General features: G+C 52.3%; 1 protein-coding gene across 8 annotated transcripts in view; it reads left to right on the top strand.

Moving 5' to 3' along the window:
- LOC144937589 (dachshund homolog 1-like) overlaps window positions 1-17,642 on the top strand; it is a 259,425-nt gene that overhangs the window by 95,567 nt on the left and 146,216 nt on the right. For 7 of the 8 annotated variants that reach the window (XM_078864909.1, XM_078864908.1, XM_078864901.1 and 4 more), the window contains exons 2-4: window positions 1,131-1,234; window positions 8,739-8,894; window positions 17,067-17,222. In XM_078864909.1, coding sequence (XP_078721035.1) covers window positions 1,131-1,234; window positions 8,739-8,894; window positions 17,067-17,222 — 416 coding nt within the window. The remainder of the gene's footprint in view (window positions 1-1,130; window positions 1,235-8,738; window positions 8,895-17,066; window positions 17,223-17,642) is intronic. The other variant, XM_078864902.1, reaches the window with a different exon arrangement.

The raw sequence follows: 17,642 nt of genomic DNA, 5'->3' as shown, positions 1-17,642 counted from the left end.
CACCTCTTCCAAAGCATCAAGTCGGCATTCGCCACGCGTGCTTGCGGTGAGACGTGTGTGCGTTGTCCCTGCAACTGATTGGCCTACGCCAGAGACAGCCACTTACATGGCTCTGTCTTGGCTGTGTGTACGTATGTTGAACTGCACCGCACGTTACCAAACGCGCCGATCGGAGGTGCCGGGGAGCGACGACAAAACTCGACGTAAAAAATAAATTCTAAACAAATGCTGTAGGGCCAAAGGCTGCCAAAAGGCGAACAGGACCAGGACGATGCAAACGCCGAAGCATTTACGAGCTCGGGTTAAGCAGTTCTATCTCCGTGACCCCTTTTAGCCAGTATCAATGCGACGTTTAAACCAACTTAACACCTTTTTTTTCTCTTCTTAATCATCCAAGTTCAACCAGGGTATGTGCGGGTCATAGCTCTCTCTCTCTCGCTCTCTGTGTGATGTGGTTCGTGCGCTGCTCCGCCGCTGTTAGTAACTGCGAGCAGTGTCACGCTGCCCGGCTCACGACGCACACAGCCTCGCCGGTCCGAGTCCATCTCCCGCGCCCGCAGATGAAACGGCGGTGGCGAGTTGCAGCGACTAACACGCACGGTCCTCGCTTTGTTGTTCGGCGGTGATGGGCTTTATCGTGATCTGCACGTTTACATTGATGGACACGTTTCGTAAACGTCCCCTACATCTGTCCGCCTCTCTTGGTTGTGGTGGTTGTGGTGGTTGTGGCGGTGGTTGTGTTCACGTTTTACGCACACGTGGAGGTGGTGGTGGTGTTAGTGGTGGTTGCGTCCGCGTTTCACGCAACCGTGGAGGTGGTTGTGGTGGTTGTGGTGTTGGTGGCGGTGGTTGTGTTCACGTTTCACGCACACGTGGAGGTGGTGGTGGTTGTGTCCGCGTTTCACGCACACGTGGAGGTAGTGATTGTGGTGTTGGTGGCGGTGGTTGTGTTCGCGTTTCACGCAACCGTGGAGGTGGTTGTGGTGGTTGTGTTCGCGTTTCACGCACACGTGGAGGTGATGGTTGTGTTTGCGCGTCATCCACACGTGGCGTTGGTGGTTACGTTGGTGGTTGTGGTGGCTGTGTCCGCGTGTCACCCACCTGCACGCTTCCCTTGCCCTTGTCGTCAGCTCCAGGCCGGGCCGGCCCCCGAAACGAGCACACGGACTGCTGTCACCCGACAGCATGCTGCCCCACCACGGCCTCCTCTCGCCCGGCGTGCTCTCTCCTCCAGGTAACTGGGGAGGCGGGGAGGACACTCCGCACTCACCTGGGCATCAGCATCATCAGCATCATCATCATCACCACACACACACAAGGGTGACATTGATTGATCGAATCGTTCATCCGTTCATTGATTCACTAAACCATGATGCCGCCGCACAGGCTCATGTCATGGGGGGGAATTGATTAATTCAATCATCTTCTTGGTTCTTTCGGTAAAGTCACGTAGAATGGAAATAATAAAATAATAAAAATTCAACATAATAAAATAATTATCACGACGTTTCGGCCACAACGCAAGCAGGTCTGTCGAGAAGACAGAGTCTGAGTGACTCTGTCTTCTCGACAGACCTGTTCTACACCTGAGGACGGCTGCTTGCGTTGTGGCCGAAACGTCGTGAGAATTATTTTATTATGTTTTATTTTTATTATTTCCATTCTACGTGACTTTACCGAAAGAACCAAGAAGATGAATCCCTGCAGTCACGAAAGCTTTCAATCGAAATTTAATTCAATCATGATGCTCATCAGGGGGTTCTGCCTCCACCAGGTAACGGGGGGCTGGTGGGGGGGGGGGCAGGTCAGGGCTAGGGAGGGGGGCACTGCGACTGCGGTGGTGGGCGAGGGAGGGCGGAGGTGGGGGGGGTTATTCATTGATTCATTCGGTGATTCGTGCACTGTAGTTCGTGATTCATTCAGTTTCCTTTCGTTCCGTGGCTCCACGCGTTCCCTTTCTCTGAACACCCCCCCTCCTCCACGGCGTTATTTCGGACCTCTACGATCCACGCGGTTGGCTACGTACGGCGCGAAAGAAGTTTCAACCATGCGTACAGCAATGTGCGCATGCACCGTTACTTTTTCGTTTTTTAATATCGTCGCACAAAGTTTGATTCCCGCCCGTGCGATGAATTCCTTTGACCCGTTAATTCTCGGGGGGTGGTTCCGCAACGGAACGCGATGTCTCTCTCTTTGTTTTTCTTTGGATGGTGCCACTGCTTCGTAACTTATTCATGCGCACAGCGGTTCGTGAAGGTTGCTCGCGGATGATGTGTTGCGCATTGCGCGCTATAAATAACCATAACGACCGCGGTGATTACGATTACCATCAATACCTGTCGCATCCGTGCAAAAAGAGCTTCGCAGATAATCGGCTTCCTCCTCCGGTCTAAATAAAGATTTTGATTGTGAGCGATGACTTTGTGTTTCGTCACGGCGCACCGCCGATCGGCACGGTTGGCTACGTACGGTGCGAAAGAAGTTCAACATACATGATCATCATCACGATCCATGGGCAGATATCCCGTAGGTGTGAACTGCACATGACGTAATAAATATATAGCTAGTTAACATATTATATATATTATTATACATATAATATTATATATTACGGGAGAGGGGGGCAGTGTATTGTGGGTGGGGTGGGGGTAGCTTCATCCAGCAGTGGATTGACCATGGCCGATGATGATCATATGCGATTTTGCGGTGGGGGGCAGTGAGTGGTTATTAGCAAACTGCGCTGTGAACCGGGCGGACCTGAGTTCAATTCCCGACCACATCTAACATCAGTGGCGAGTGACAAATCGTGGTGAAGTGTGATTAACAATCCTCACTGCCGATAACAGCGTGAGGGAAGGCCTTCTTTTAGCCGTGGATTGACAAAGGGCAGAACGTTATATATGTTCATCTATGAGCGCGGGGTGGTCATACCATGCATCAACACCGCTACTCGCCTTCAACAATTGAGCGTTCAGCCCCGACGAAGCTTGGTGGAGCTAAATGGAGTTCAAAAGAACCCACAAACACTTTGTTGTGAAAGACCCAACGCGTTCGAGCCCTGGGGATGAACTTCCACGAAGCTCACGGTCCACCCTGAACCGCATCCATTGCACAAACCACGGCAGCAGACGCGGATACCCCGATGATGCACACATGGAAACTTTAAAACAAAAACTCGCCAGTGTGCGACTGTGGTCATCGAGAACAGACCGTACAACAACATCAACAACAACAAGATTTCACGACTCAATGCCCGATCTTCACAGACATCATCACAGCGAAACGCGACTCTCCTGACGCGGTTATTATAATCTGGCTTGACCACCTGCATGTTGAATTGTGGTTTGTCGCTCTGCATCTACATCATCTACATCATCTACATCATCTACATCATCTACATCATCATCTACATCATCATCTACATCATCATCATCTACATCATCATCTACATCATCATCTACATCATCTACATCATCTACATCATCATCTACATCATCATCTACATCATCATCTACATCATCATCTACATCATCTACATCATCATCCACATCATCTACATCATCATCATCATCTACATCATCATCATCTACATCATCATCATCATCTACATCATCATCATCTACATCATCATCATCTACATCATCATCTACATCATCATCATCTACATCATCTACATCATCATCTACATCATCAGCATCTACATCATCATCTACATCATCTACATCATTATCTACATCATCTACATCATCATCTACATCATCATCTACATCATCGGCCACACATAAGACGAACCACCACGTTGTTTCGTGAAGTGGGGGGGGGGGGCGAGACGGGTTCGGACATCACTCGCCACTGATGTGAGTCGTGAGCAGGGCTCTAACCACCGAAAGCACCCGCCGCCGATGACGTAAGCGCTTCCTTAATAGGTGCTCGCTAACAGCGCCCATCAAATCTACAAACACGAACGACTGCACGGGTGGGGGGGGGACAAGTCGGCTTCCTTTGTAAACGTCTGTGAACTCGTTTGTACGAGTGTAGGGCTGGTGGGGGGTGGGGGGCGTCGTGGAGGGAGGCGACCAAGATAAACAGGGGAGTAAAGAGTCAACGTTGGAGCTGACAAGCTTTCAAGGAGCGGGTTGAGGGCTGGTGGTGGGAGGGGGGAGGGAGGTTTGAACCCTAATTTCACGACAACGCGTCTCGCTCCGCAAAAAAACAGCGCTGCATTATCAATCAATCTCCCTCAAGCGCCTTTCACGGACACGGACACACACAAAAAAAAGCAACAGTCTCCTTTTGAAAGCGCAATTATATTTTACGCTATGGATATTACACAAAGCAGATTCCTTTAGGCGGAGGGGTGGGGGTCGTTTGTGTTGGGGGGGGGGGGTGAGGGGGGGCTCGGTGGGGTAGGGGCCTGCGCGGGCTGGGGTTGGAGGCGGGGTGAGTGAACTCGAAATCGGTGTAGGAATCCAACTGGTACAGGGGAATGGTCAAAGGAGTTAGGGCTGCGCATTGCTGTTGTTTGTACACACACATGTGTGCAACATCTCCGATGATTAATAATCTTCAATCGACGATTCGTGTAAGTCTTCTTGGTTCTTTCGGTAATGTCATGTAGAAGGGAAGTAATAAAATAATAATAATAAAATAATTCTCACGACGTTTCGGCCACAACGCAAGCAGCCATCCTCAGGTGAAGGACGGCTGCTTGCGTTGTGGCCGAAACGTCGTGAGAATTATTTTATTATGTTTTATTTTTATTATTATTTTATTACTTCCCTTCTACGTGACTTTACCGAAAGAACCAAGAAGATGAATCCCTGCAGTCACGAAAGCTTTAAATCGAAAAGATTAATGTAAGTATATAGAAAAAGATCCCCCCCCCCTGTAAACCCTGGAACAGACTGCTGGGGCAAGTGCTGTTAGCGAGTAGCACTTATGAAGACCGGCACGGCGTACAATGGGGCTGAGTGGACCAAGATGAGGCCCAGGACCGGTTCAGATAATCGTCACTGGGTGTTGGCCGTGAGCGGGAGTCGAACTAGGTTCGCCGGGTTCGTTGCGCAGCGCGCTAACCGCTACACCACCGCTCCCCACATGCACGTACACGTATATACACACACATACATACAGGCACACACACGCACCACTGCAGTACTTTTTACTGCAGTGCAGAACGTTGTGAAGTACACGTACAGCTTTTTATTGCAATGGATCTTCTTGCCCCCGTTATGCGAACGTGGAATTGCCACCACCGTCTTAAAAAAACCGCCAATGTTATCCTCGCGACGATTCGATTGACCGTCACCCGATTCGGAGGGGGGGGGGGGTCTCCGATCCCATTACGTGATTAAATTCGATTAAATTCGATTATTCATTTAACATTGCTGGGAATCATCTTCTTGGTTCTTTCGGTAAAGTCATGTAGAAGGAAAGTAATAAAATTATAAAAATTAAACATAACAAAATAATTCTCACGATGTTTCGGCCACAACGCAAGCAGCCGTCTTCAGGTGGAAAACAGGTCTACGTGACTTTACCGAAAGAACCAAGAAGATGAATCCCTGCAGTCACGAAAGCTTTAAATCGAAATTGCTGGGAATAGTACAGCAGCAACAACAAAAAACCCCTCAACGCATTAATCAATAACACTGGGAAATTGCCCGACGTTTCGGGCAATGGCCCTTCTTCTCGGCACACATTACTACATCGTGTGCTTTACAAGGCCACAGTGTTAAATCGTTGACGCATGCGCCCAGTTTGTTGTGTTGACTGCTTTGACAGCCGCGGCAGCGGCATCACCAAATAATTTGTTTGATTTTGAGAATGATAGCGCCTCTGGTAGCTGTAGGCGCGAGAAGAACCCATCGCTGTACCTTACAAGGTATACGATACGCAAGTACGGCAAGTTTGCACCATTGGAACCTCATTTGCCAGTAAAGAACATAATAATAGTTTTTTTACCCTTTTATCTGGCAACAAAACTGACACCTTTTTTTTTACAAGGAGTCATGTTTGCATAGACCACAATACCTGCAGTCATAATGCGTGCGCCTTTTCGTTGGCGTCATCTGGTCCAACACCATGTGAGACTAGGCTCTAAGGAAAGCTGTCTCGGGTGTGGACCAATCAACTTCAAGGACAGTGCATACATTATCAGAGTTATGCTTTTTGTTTGCATTATGACTGCAGGTATTGTGGTCTATGCAAACATGACTCCTTGTAAAAAAAGGTGTCAGTTTTGTTGCCAGATAAAAGGGTTAAAAACAATTATTACGGCAAGTTTAACAACCTCTGCTAACAACAATGAATCGATACGATGTTACATCCACGGAAACCCGGTGGAAACGATCGTCGCAAGTGTCGCTTCGATCGATTTTGTGGGCCAGGGTCAAGGTCAAGAGGTCATCGCAGCCAATGTTGTGGGTGCCACCGTACCTCGCCGTCGCTTCCTTCCTTCTGCCAGATATATCCTAAGTCGGGTGCTCTTGCAGTCTTACACACACACGCACACTGCCATTAGGTCTACCCGTTTGTTTCACAGTATACACTTCCTGCAAGGGTCGCTCTTACAAACTCACCACCACTACCACCAACTTTAGGTCTTCTCTTCTCCTTGGTGGCTGACCTCTGGGTGCCCCTCCACTGCTCGTCTCGGCGACCTGCCCTCCCCCCCCGACTCTGCGCACGCGTCCCACCCATCACATACAACACACAGTTGCACCATTGGTACCTCATTTGCCAGTAAAAAATATGTGTTTTTTAACCCTTTTATCTGGCAACAAAACTGATACCTTTTTTTACGAGGAGTCATGTTTGCATACACCACAATACCTGCAGTCATAATGCAAACAAAAAACATAACTCTGATAATGTATGCACTGTCCTTGAAGTTGATTGGTCCACACCCGAGACAGTTTTCCTTAGAGCCTAGTCTCACATGGTGTTGGACCAGATGACGCCAAAAGGCGCACTCCTTGTAAAAGGTTTTTAGTTTTGTTGCCAGAAAAAAGGGTAAAAAACCAATTATCAACACACAGTTGCTTTTGTTCATATTTCTATTTGCTTCGTTGCTGGAACTTTATTTTGTTATCTCTTTATTCGTGTTATCTCGCGATGGCCAGATGCAGTCTCCGTCGCGTGGTATGAAGGAGGTCGTGGGTTCGATCCCGACCCCTGACGCCTGCTCTATATTTGGAGTTTGCGTGTTCTCTCTCTCCCCGTGGGGTTTTCACTCCCACATTTAGAAACGTGCGTTGAGAGTATTGTCTGCTATGAATGTCCATGCGATGTAAGCTACTTTGTTGAGCTGTCATTTGCGGCCAGGTCGCTTCTGAAAAAAGAGAGCGAATAGCCCGGTGGGCTGTATCTGCTAAAATAAAATAAAATCGTTTTTGTTGTTGCTTTTGCTCGTGTGATTTTGGTGACCCAGGTCACACTTGCAAATGTGACTCATGGCCAAGTCCCCTTGAGTTCTCACCTGCTGGACAAACAGCGTCGACTTGAAAGCTGGCACCTAAACAAACCGAGAATCTCTTCCCGATTGCATCGACAGCGCTTTCCTGCCCCGCGTTTGTTGTCTCTCCAAACTTACACGGTCGGAAGTTCACCCGATCCCGCCACCGCGTTGTTAGCATCTTTCACGTGCAACCTACAGCTCAGACGCTTCTTCCCCAGTGGCTTTGCGGGTCAGAGCCGCGGCTCGCTGGGCCCGATGAACGTTAGCGAGCGCCTATCGAGTCTGGTAGTACACAATTGGCAGGGCGGAGGGGTAGTGGTGTTGGTGTGGCCAGCACCACGTACACCAGGCCGACGTTTTCTCCACAGCGGTGCTGTTTGCTGTTCGGACAACTGCACAATATATATACACAAGTATTCTTTTTTTTAAGGCTGAGCCGACTTAGGAGGAACTCAAGCCAGCTTCAGATACCCCTGTACCACCGATTCGCTGGCATGGCTGGTTGATTGAACCCAGAAGTTTGGCCTCGTAGCTTAGTCCGCTGCTCGCGGTACCACCTCTCGATACCAAGACAGACTCTGTCCGTGAGCACCTATTAAGGTCCGCGACATGAGCACCTGGGTGCGGTGTGGACAAGACCCCACGCCCGGCCACATTTCCTCCCGGCCTGCTGATTTTGACGACCGCACCAGCTGCTCAAGGCAAGGCTGAGTCGGCCTACAGTTAAGGGGAGACTCGCGATCCTGTCCGATATCACTCGCTGTCGGTGTTCGCAATTCCGTGACCGGGAATTGTACTCGGGTGGGCGGGTGCGTAGTGTCGTGCCTAACTACACTACTGCCCCCCCCCTTCCCGACGACGAGTACAATCCTTGTAAAAGTGGAACGTTGGACCGACAGTGGGTCAACGTTGGTCCAACGGTTCCAACCACCATGCCAACGTTGGCCGGACGTTGAAATGTTTACTGGGATATCATTTTGCAATCAAAGGTGCGACACGAAGTTGTATTGACGATTGAGTGGTGGCCGCGCGTAGGGCAATCCGCTCCGTGTTTTACCACCACCAGCAGCTTGTCTAGGGGGTGACGAGGTAGGCAATGGGTCGTGCTGACCAACTGCGCCACCGCTCCCCATTGACACACATCCTCCCGCTCGGGTCAGCGTGACACTTTCAAAATAAATTCCGTCTCCATCCCTGCACCTCCCTCCCTCCCTCTCCTTGCCCTCCTCCCCCCGTGTCTCCCTGCACCCCCCCACCACCACCACCACATCGCGCCCAGGCCTGGGTCCCACGGGGGGCGTGAGCTCTGGCGCCGCCTTCCCGGAGAGTCTGAAGATGAAAAAGCTGAAGCTGGAGGCGGTGAATGGCGTCCATGGCAATGGTAACCCGGGCAACAAGGAGGGCGACGCCACCGAGATGTGCTCCGCATCGGCCGGTGAGACGGGGGGGCGGGGGTCGGGGGGCGGGGCGGGGGGAGGGGGTGAGGGGGGAGGGGGGCATTGGGGGTGTCTGTGTTTTGAGTGCGTGTTTATTGGTGAGCGTGGTGTGTGTGTGTGTGTTGGCACAGTGGGGACCACAGGGGGGAGGGTGCATCTGCCAGGCATCTCAAGTCAGTCAAACCGTGGCACCTGGGTCTGTCCCGTAAACCTCCTGCTGAGCAGAAAAAACATTTCACGTGATGGCCTCAAGGTGCACCTGGCCTGGCACAAGCGATGTGGTGGCGTCACTGCCACTTCGTTGGGAACGGCGGTTGTTGATGATGGTGTGTGTGAGTGGATGAGTGAGTGGACGAGTGAGTGGGTGAGTGGGTGAATGTGTGGGTGAGTGAGTAAGGGGAGCGATAGTGTTGCAGTTAACACGCTGCGCTATGATCCTGGCGACCCGAGTTCGATTCCTGCTCACGGCCAACACTTGTGACGATTATCTGAACCGGTCCTAGGCCTCTCCTAGGTGGGCTCAGCCTCAAATGAGTATCTGGTGTGTCGAAACATCGCCACTGGAGAGACACAGGCGGCCGGGCGTGGTGTTGGCCACCCACCCCTCGTGTACCGTGCCAGCCTTAATAGGTGCTCGCTAACAGCACTTGCCCCAACAGTCTGTTAAGTCTATACAAGGGATCTTTGTCTCTGGGTGAGTTGGTGAGTGTTGTTGTGACCTACAGTGCGGTGATGTTTGAACACCCATTGATGACAAACAGTAGGTGTCTGGTAGAGCGAACCCTCAATATTAGTGAGTGAAACGTTCACAGGAACTGAAACCACGAAAGTAGCGATATTAGAGTGACAGGGAGGCAACTGACCGCTGATGAGTGAGCGTGCACTGGATCATTAATCACTCTGACTGCTGCTTCATGTTGATTTATATCAAGGGCACTAAGGTGGGAACTGGGTGCTCCATTCCCGATATGTTTCAGTTGGAGTCTGGGCCAGGGTTGTGAAAGTGACTTGTTTCGTGGTGGCATTGACGCGAGACCCTGGCCACAACGGGGAAAAAGCTTCAACTCTCGTCCACTCTCTCTCGCCCACTCCTCGCTCGCTCGCTCGCTCTCTCCCATTCGCTCTCTCGCCTTGTTTTCTCGGCGGTGTTTAACGCCCGAGACAGTCCCCGTCCACCCCCGTGGCCCGTGCTCCTGCCCCTCGCTAATTGCCTGTCACCCGGGGTAGCCGGCGGCTCGGCTCACGGAGCCCTTCGTGCTAAAGTGACTGCCAGAAATCTCAGCATACAAACACTCCCCCCCCCCCACACACACATGCAAACACCCCCCCCCCCCACACACACACACACGCAAACACTCCTGCATCCCCAACACACCACCCCCCACCCCCGACGCATCCTCCCGTCCAACCTTGATGTCCACGCTGCGCGCGCGCGCACGCGCGACCCGAACGGTTACCGCTGCACCCCGCGGACACGCGGACTGGGCTGCCTTTGCAGGCAATGACACCCACAACCGCCACAACCAACACCAACCACGGCCACCGCCAAAGTGACCACCGGTACCGAAGAGCAAACATCTCCCGGCATAGCCTCATCAGCTGTGTTGGCATACGCCTTGTTGGTGAGCGCCGGTGAATTTGCCGGTGCCGGACGCGCTACGAAGCCGTCGACCCGAGTTCGATTCCCGCTCGCGGACAACACCAAGGACGATTATCTGAACCGATCCTGGGCCTCGCCTAGGTCGACTTGGCCTCAAATGAGCAACTGGTGCGGTGTGTGAACATCGCCACTGGGGAGACAAAGGCGGCCGGGCGTGGTGCTGGCCACCGACCCCCTCGTGCTCGCTAACAGCACTTGCTCCTACAGTCTGTTAAGGCCATACGGGGGATCTTTGTATTGTTTGGTGTGCAGTGTGGTGGTGGTGGTGGCTCACACACCCCGCCTGGCTATCACGCCAGCGAGGGGAGTGCACGCGTCTGTGACAACCGATTTACTTGCCGAGCTTTAGCACAAGTATCGCGTGCGTTGTGTGCGAGTGTATGTGGTGAGCGGTGGCGCAGCGGTTAGCGCACTGTGCTACGAAACCCGGCGGCCCAATAATCAGTGACGAATCACGTGCACCCGATCCTGGGCCTCTCCTAGGTCGACCCAGCCTCAAATGAGTCCCTGGTGCGGTTGTGTAAACATCGCCACTTAGGAGACAAACGCGGCCAGGCGTGGCACTGACCACTCTCAACCTTCTTCGCGTGGCGTGCCGGCTTTCATAGGTGCTCGCCAACAACAACAACAACAATACCAACAACAACAACTTGCACCTAAAAGTTCGTGAAGGCTGCACGGGTGGAGGAGGATCTTTGTCTTTGTGTGGGTGTGTGTGAGTCGACGGGTGGTTGGGGCGCTTGACAGCGGGTTTGTCAGTTGGTGGATAACAGCCCTTTAGAGAGGAGGGTTTGGGGGGGGGTTGGCAACCGTAAGAGAAGAAATTAATTAAAAATGAATGCTTCATGCGTTGCGAGACGTACGTACGTTAAAGCGCATGTAGGTTTGCAAAGTGCACTGCTCTCTCTCAAACACCCACGTGTCCCCATACCCACGGTACCCACTCTACTTTCAGAAGTTTAACGCACACGATTGCTTTACCCCATGCACGGCAGACATTTGGATGGAAAGACGTGCATAAATAATGTAGCCACTCACTCGTTTACCTCATTCAGCAACACACACACACACCTAAGTAGCTACCCACTCACCAATCCACACCGTCACGCAGCCATACACTCACCTACTCACTTACCCACTCGCTCACACTCCCATATACTCACCTACGCACCCATCCACTCGCTCACACACTCATACACTCACCTACTCACTTACCCACTCGCTCACACTCCCATACACTCACCTACTCACCCACCCACTCGCTCACACACCCATACACTCACCTACTCACCCACCCACCCACTCGCTCACACACTCATGAACTCACCTACTCACTTACGCACTCAATGCCCACACACCTATACAAAAACAAAGACCCCCGTATAGCCTTAACAGACCGTTGGGGCAAGTGCTGTGAGCGAGTAGCAACTATAAAGGCAGGTACGGCACACGAGGGGTTGGGTAGCCAGCACCACGCCCGACCGCCTTTGTCTCCCCAGTGGCGATGCGTACACATCGTACCAGCTACTCATTTGAGTCGACCTCATGCACTCACTTACTCACCCACCCATTCACTCGCTCAGGCACTCATACACTCAACTACTCACTCACCAACACCCACCCAATGCACCCGCTCAAACATCCATACACTCTCATGGCCAAACACTCATCCACTCGCTCACCAACATTTTCACCAAAGTAAACTCTCACATGCACACATACTCTTGTAACCGATCGCACACACTCACTCTCACAAATATCCCCCGTGTAGCCTTAACAGACTGTAGGGGCAAGTGCTGTTAGCGAGCACCTAGAAAGGCCGGCACGGCACACGAGGGGGTGAGTGGCCAACACCACGCCCGGCCGCCTTTGTATCCCTAGTGGCGACGGTTACAAATCGCACCAGGTACTCATTTGAGGCTGAGTCGACCTAGGGGAGGCCCAGGACCGGTTCAGATAATCGTCACTGGTGTTTGCCGTGGGCGGGAGTCGCAAGGTTCGTAGCGCAGCGTAGCGCTAACCGCAACACTACCGCTCCCCACTCTCACACACATCTACTCACTCACCAATCCATTCCCTCACCCACGCACACGTTCACGCACCAACCAAGTCACTCACTCGTTCACACACTCACCTAGTCATTCAAACAATTACTCACCTCTACAAACACTCATCCATGCGTTTACTCAGTCACCCGGGTATTCACGCAAAAACACGTCCACTCATCCATGTGATCACAGGAACACGCGCCAAACACCAACGTGTGCTTAATATTACCCACCCACTCACTCACCCATAAACTCACCTACACCCCCACCCGCCGATCCATAAGTTAACGTACCCACCCGTACCCTCACACTCACCTATACACACGCACCTACTTATATGGTCACACACCGTCTCTTCCACCCATGCATTAACCTATTCACCCACCCGCCCGCTCGCACACTCACCGACTCATTCACATACCCAAACATTCACATACTTATTCACTCAAACACTCATACAGTCACCCACCCACTCAATCACACACCCATACGCTAACCTGCTCATTCACCCAGCCACTCACTCACCAACACTCCATATATACATTATCCTACTCACATGCTCACCCGCTCAAGCCCACTCACTCACCCACCCATATTCTCAGATACACAGACGCCCGCCCATTTATACACACCAATCCAATACAACCGCCATTCGCCACTAAGTGACGGTGACGTCACCACGGCGCCTGTGCCAGGCCAGGTGCACTTTGAGGGCACGTGAAGTGTCGAAGGCTCGCTGACAGGAGGTCTCGGGACAGACCCAGATGCCATGGGTTGGCTGACTGAAATGACTGGCAGATGCATCAGCTGTTGTGAGCATCGCTCCTCTGCCCTCCGTTGTTGCTGGGGGGCGACTGCCTCCAACTGCCCAGTAGCGTCCTTCACACACACACACACTCATTCACCCTCCTGCCCATACATTAACCTATTCACCCACCCACTGGCTCACGCACCCATATTTAACCCACTCGTGAACCCAACCTCTCACACACCCATATGCTCATATACTCACCCACTCATTCGCCCACCCTCACACCCATAAATTACCCCGGTCACCTACAAACTCATCCGCTAGCTCGGACACTTTCACTCATTCATCCCACCCGTCCTCACTCAAAGACAAAGATCCCCCGTGTAGCCTCAACAGATTGTTGGGGCAAGTGCTGTTAGCGAGTACCTATGAAGGCCGGCACGGCACACGAGGGAGTGGGTAGCCAGCACCACGCACGGCCGCCTTTGTCTCCCCAGTGGCGATGTTTACAGACCTCACCAGGTACTTCAGATAATTGTCACCGGTGTTGGCCGTGAGCAGGAATCTAACTCGGGCCGCCGGGTTCGTAGCGCATCGCGCTAACCCCTACGTCACCCACCCTCACTCACCGGCACACTCACCCACTCCACCTACTCACTCACCCACCCACCCACCTATAAATTAACTTACTCGTTCACCCACCCACCCACTCACCCATCATCCAACCCGTCTATTAACCTTACGCTCACCTACCCACCCACTCATCCGCCCGTGCGCGCACGCGCTGGGCGGCTCCACGACTTGGCTCAGATCTCGCGCTCGCGACGACAGTCTGGGGCAGCGTGAACGCGATAGCCGCGGCATACGCCTGCCTAGGGGGGGCGGGGCGGGGGGGGGGTCGGGTGGGGTGGGGGGATTGTTGGGGGCGCTCTCAGTTTTGTTCTTTTAATAATCAATCAATAGGCCAACCAGCTCGCCATCTGTCTGGGAACACCCCTCCATCCCTCCCCATCTCCTGCAACCCCCCTCCCCATACAGCCCCAACTCGCACCCCCATTGCACCCCCATCACGCACGCACAGCCCCCACCGCCCCCCCCCCCCCCACCTCTTCTCAGTCACCCCTCCGCCCGCCTCGCCTCCTGTGGCATCTTTGTGCTCATGTCAGGTCCTATTGTGGAGCATTCCGCCAACCACTCACCCGGCATCCCTCCGATCCCGGGCCGCCCTGCCGACATCCCATTGTCTGTCCCTTATCAGCCCTCGGCTCGCATCATCCCCTCTTTCTCTCTCGCATCCCCTCTCTCTTGCATCCCCTCTCTAGCCTGCTCACCCTCTCCGTCGCCTGCGATCGAGACCGCCACACTTCTGCGAGGCTCAGCCGGAGCTCCCGCGCGCTGTAATCGGGGGCAGCCCCCCCCCCCATCGTTCCGTCAGTCCCCATCGTTCCGTCAGCCTCGCTCACGTTTCCCAAGAGCCGCGCCCAAACGACAAAGTCGCTCCGCCAACGCAATCGATTTTTTTCTCTTTCTTTCTTTTTTCTGGACCCCATGTCTAACGGAGAGCGGCACCTTGCCCGTGAACATCTGGGCAAGTTCACTCGTCGTCGGTTCCAATCAAGGCTGCATCCCCTGCTGATGAGACGCTCTTTCGTCAAAGCCGGTCCAGAGTTTGCTTGTACTGAACCAATGCTGCTGCAATGATGCGCCGCTGTGAAAGTGAATGACGGCAAGCGTGAACAACGCGTCTGTTTTGTTTGTGCAGGGACAGATGTATGAAGGAGACATAATTTCTAGATTTGAAGTTTTCGTGACTGCAAGGATTCATATTCTTAGGTTTTTTCGGTAAAGTCACGTAGGTGAAAATTTTAAATTAATAAAAGTAAAATAAATATAAAAAAATCACGACGTTTCGGAGGCAACACAAGCTTCCGTCTTCAGGTGGAACCGTCACAGCACGATAGTTGTATTTTACTTTTATTAATTTAAAATTTTCACCTACGTGACTTTACCGAAAAAACCTAAGAATATGAGACATCATTTCTTATTTTGCCATTTCTGGCATTGCCACCCCTGCAGATTGATCATAGGCCCTGCCCACTACCCAGGTAGCTCCGCCCACTGCTCAGATAGCTCCGCCCACTACCCAGGTAGCCTCGCCTACTGTTCAAGTAGCCCCGCACACTGCTCAGGTAACTTCGCCCACTGCTCAAGTAGCTCCGCCCACTGCTCAGGTATCCCCGCCCACTGCTCAGGTAGCTCCGCCCACTCCTCAGGCAACCCCGCCCACTCCTCAGGTAGCCCCGCCCACTGCTCAAGTAGCCCCACCCACTGCTCAGGTAGCCCCACCCACTCCCCAGGTAGCCCCGCCCGAGTCATCTTGAGTTGAGCACGAGACCAAGAAATATAAAAATAGGACAAGATCCCGATTTTCACAAAAGATTCGAGGGGAGACACCGGGACAGACTTCATGAAACCACTGGGACTGTCCCGACCTAACCAGGTCAATTGTTAGCTCTACTGAAGATCATTACGGTGAAGTCTTTGTGCAAGAACTTAAAAATGTTTTACATACCGATGGCTATGTTGTACTGATGATTCCTACCAACGGTGAAACCGGTACACAGTTGTTTGGCATTCAACTGCTGCTGTCTAAAAATAACGACGAAAATTTTGACTCCTTTGAGTTGGTGGTCTGAAACAAGGCGGTGCGACGTCAGGTTCAAGTTTAAGTTTAGTCGAAGTCTATTTTGTTACACCAGGTGAGAACTCAAGAGACCAGGGTAGAGTATCATGTGCTCCGTATAATCCAAATGTAGTCATTTGCGGTGTAATCCTTAGAATTCGGTAATTTTGGACCCTGACGCGCAATGCATGATGGGAGGAGCGATCCCATCGTCACAATCTTACTTATTGCCCTGTAGAAACCACATGTTCCACGTGTTACTCTTTTAAATGGAATACTTACAATTGTACCACGCAATGACAGTTCCCAAATGTGCTGCTGCAAACTAAGAAACGCGTCGCTGCAAATCGGCGAGCCGATCGATGCCGTGAGCAATCGATCGTGCAACTGTTCGCAACTGGTCGCACGTAAGCGATTCAGTAGCTCGGATCCAACGTAGGCTGGAGACAGACAGATGACAATGAGAGAGAGAAAGTATCGCACATGCAATGTGGTGGTCACATGACACGCATGCAAGGCATGATGGGTAGGAGACGCGCCCTCCTGGTATTTGTGAGCAGCACACCTCTGGGTGGTGTTGAGTCCAATCCGCCCTGGCACTTGCACCCGAACTGATTATTTTTCAAAAGAGACCTGGCCATAAACGATATATGAACGGAGTGGCTTATCACGTGGAAATGTATAACAAACCAAATACTCTAAACGCCTATTGATTGTAAACGTGGAGGGAAAAACCGAAGGACACGGAAAAAAAAACCACGCAACCACATGGAGAGAGAGAGGGAACACACGTGGACTGCAAATGTACACGCGTCATGGTCAGGATCGAACCCACGTCCTCCTGTATACCAGGCGAGGTAGTTAACGTCTCACCACCGCGGCGCCCCATCCCCTTAGGTGGATGCCCTCCCGGAACCACCAATGCTTGTCGCTACATCCACCAGGTGTCCAAATACGGACCCGGGCTTAACCCCCCCCCCGCCCTGCTTTCTCCTCCCCCCGCCCCCCCCCCCCTCGTGTTTCCGGCAGGTGGAGGTGAGGGTCTGTGGGACAGGGGGAAGCACCACTCCCCCAAGACCCCCCTGACCCCCCCGGGGATGAGCGCCCAGCCCCTGTCGGCGACGCACGGCCCCCCCACCTCACACCCCCTCACCCAGCTCCAGCAGAGCTCCCTCTTCTCCAACGGTGAGGCGCGAGACGCAGTCAGTTCTCGTGGGCGGGTGGGGTGTAAGTTGGGGGGTAATTCATTGTAGTGGTGATGATGATGGTGCAGAAGACCCTACCAGTACATTGCCTCTATGGGTCTCTATGCGAGTCTTTGGGACTCTCTACGAGTACACGGGGCTCTCAACGAGTGAATGGGACTCTATACACGAGTCTATAGGGTTCTCTATATGGGTATAGAGCTATGTGGGTTTCTATTTGAGTGTTTCTGAGTCTATTCGTCAATATATTGGTAAATGCGTGAATCTGTGAGCGTTTATGTAAGTGGGTTTCTGTCTGAGTTTATGGGTCTCTATATGAGTCGATGGGTCTATATATGAGTCTATGGGCTCTCTATATAAGTAGATGGGTATATATACGAGTATATGCGTGATAACGCTG

Source organism: Lampetra fluviatilis, chromosome 19 (genome assembly GCF_964198595.1).
Source record: "Lampetra fluviatilis chromosome 19, kcLamFluv1.1, whole genome shotgun sequence".
Classification (NCBI taxonomy): domain Eukaryota; kingdom Metazoa; phylum Chordata; class Hyperoartia; order Petromyzontiformes; family Petromyzontidae; genus Lampetra; species Lampetra fluviatilis.
The sequence above is the reverse complement of the archived record's forward strand: the minus strand, read 5'-3'. Positions and strand labels throughout refer to the sequence as shown.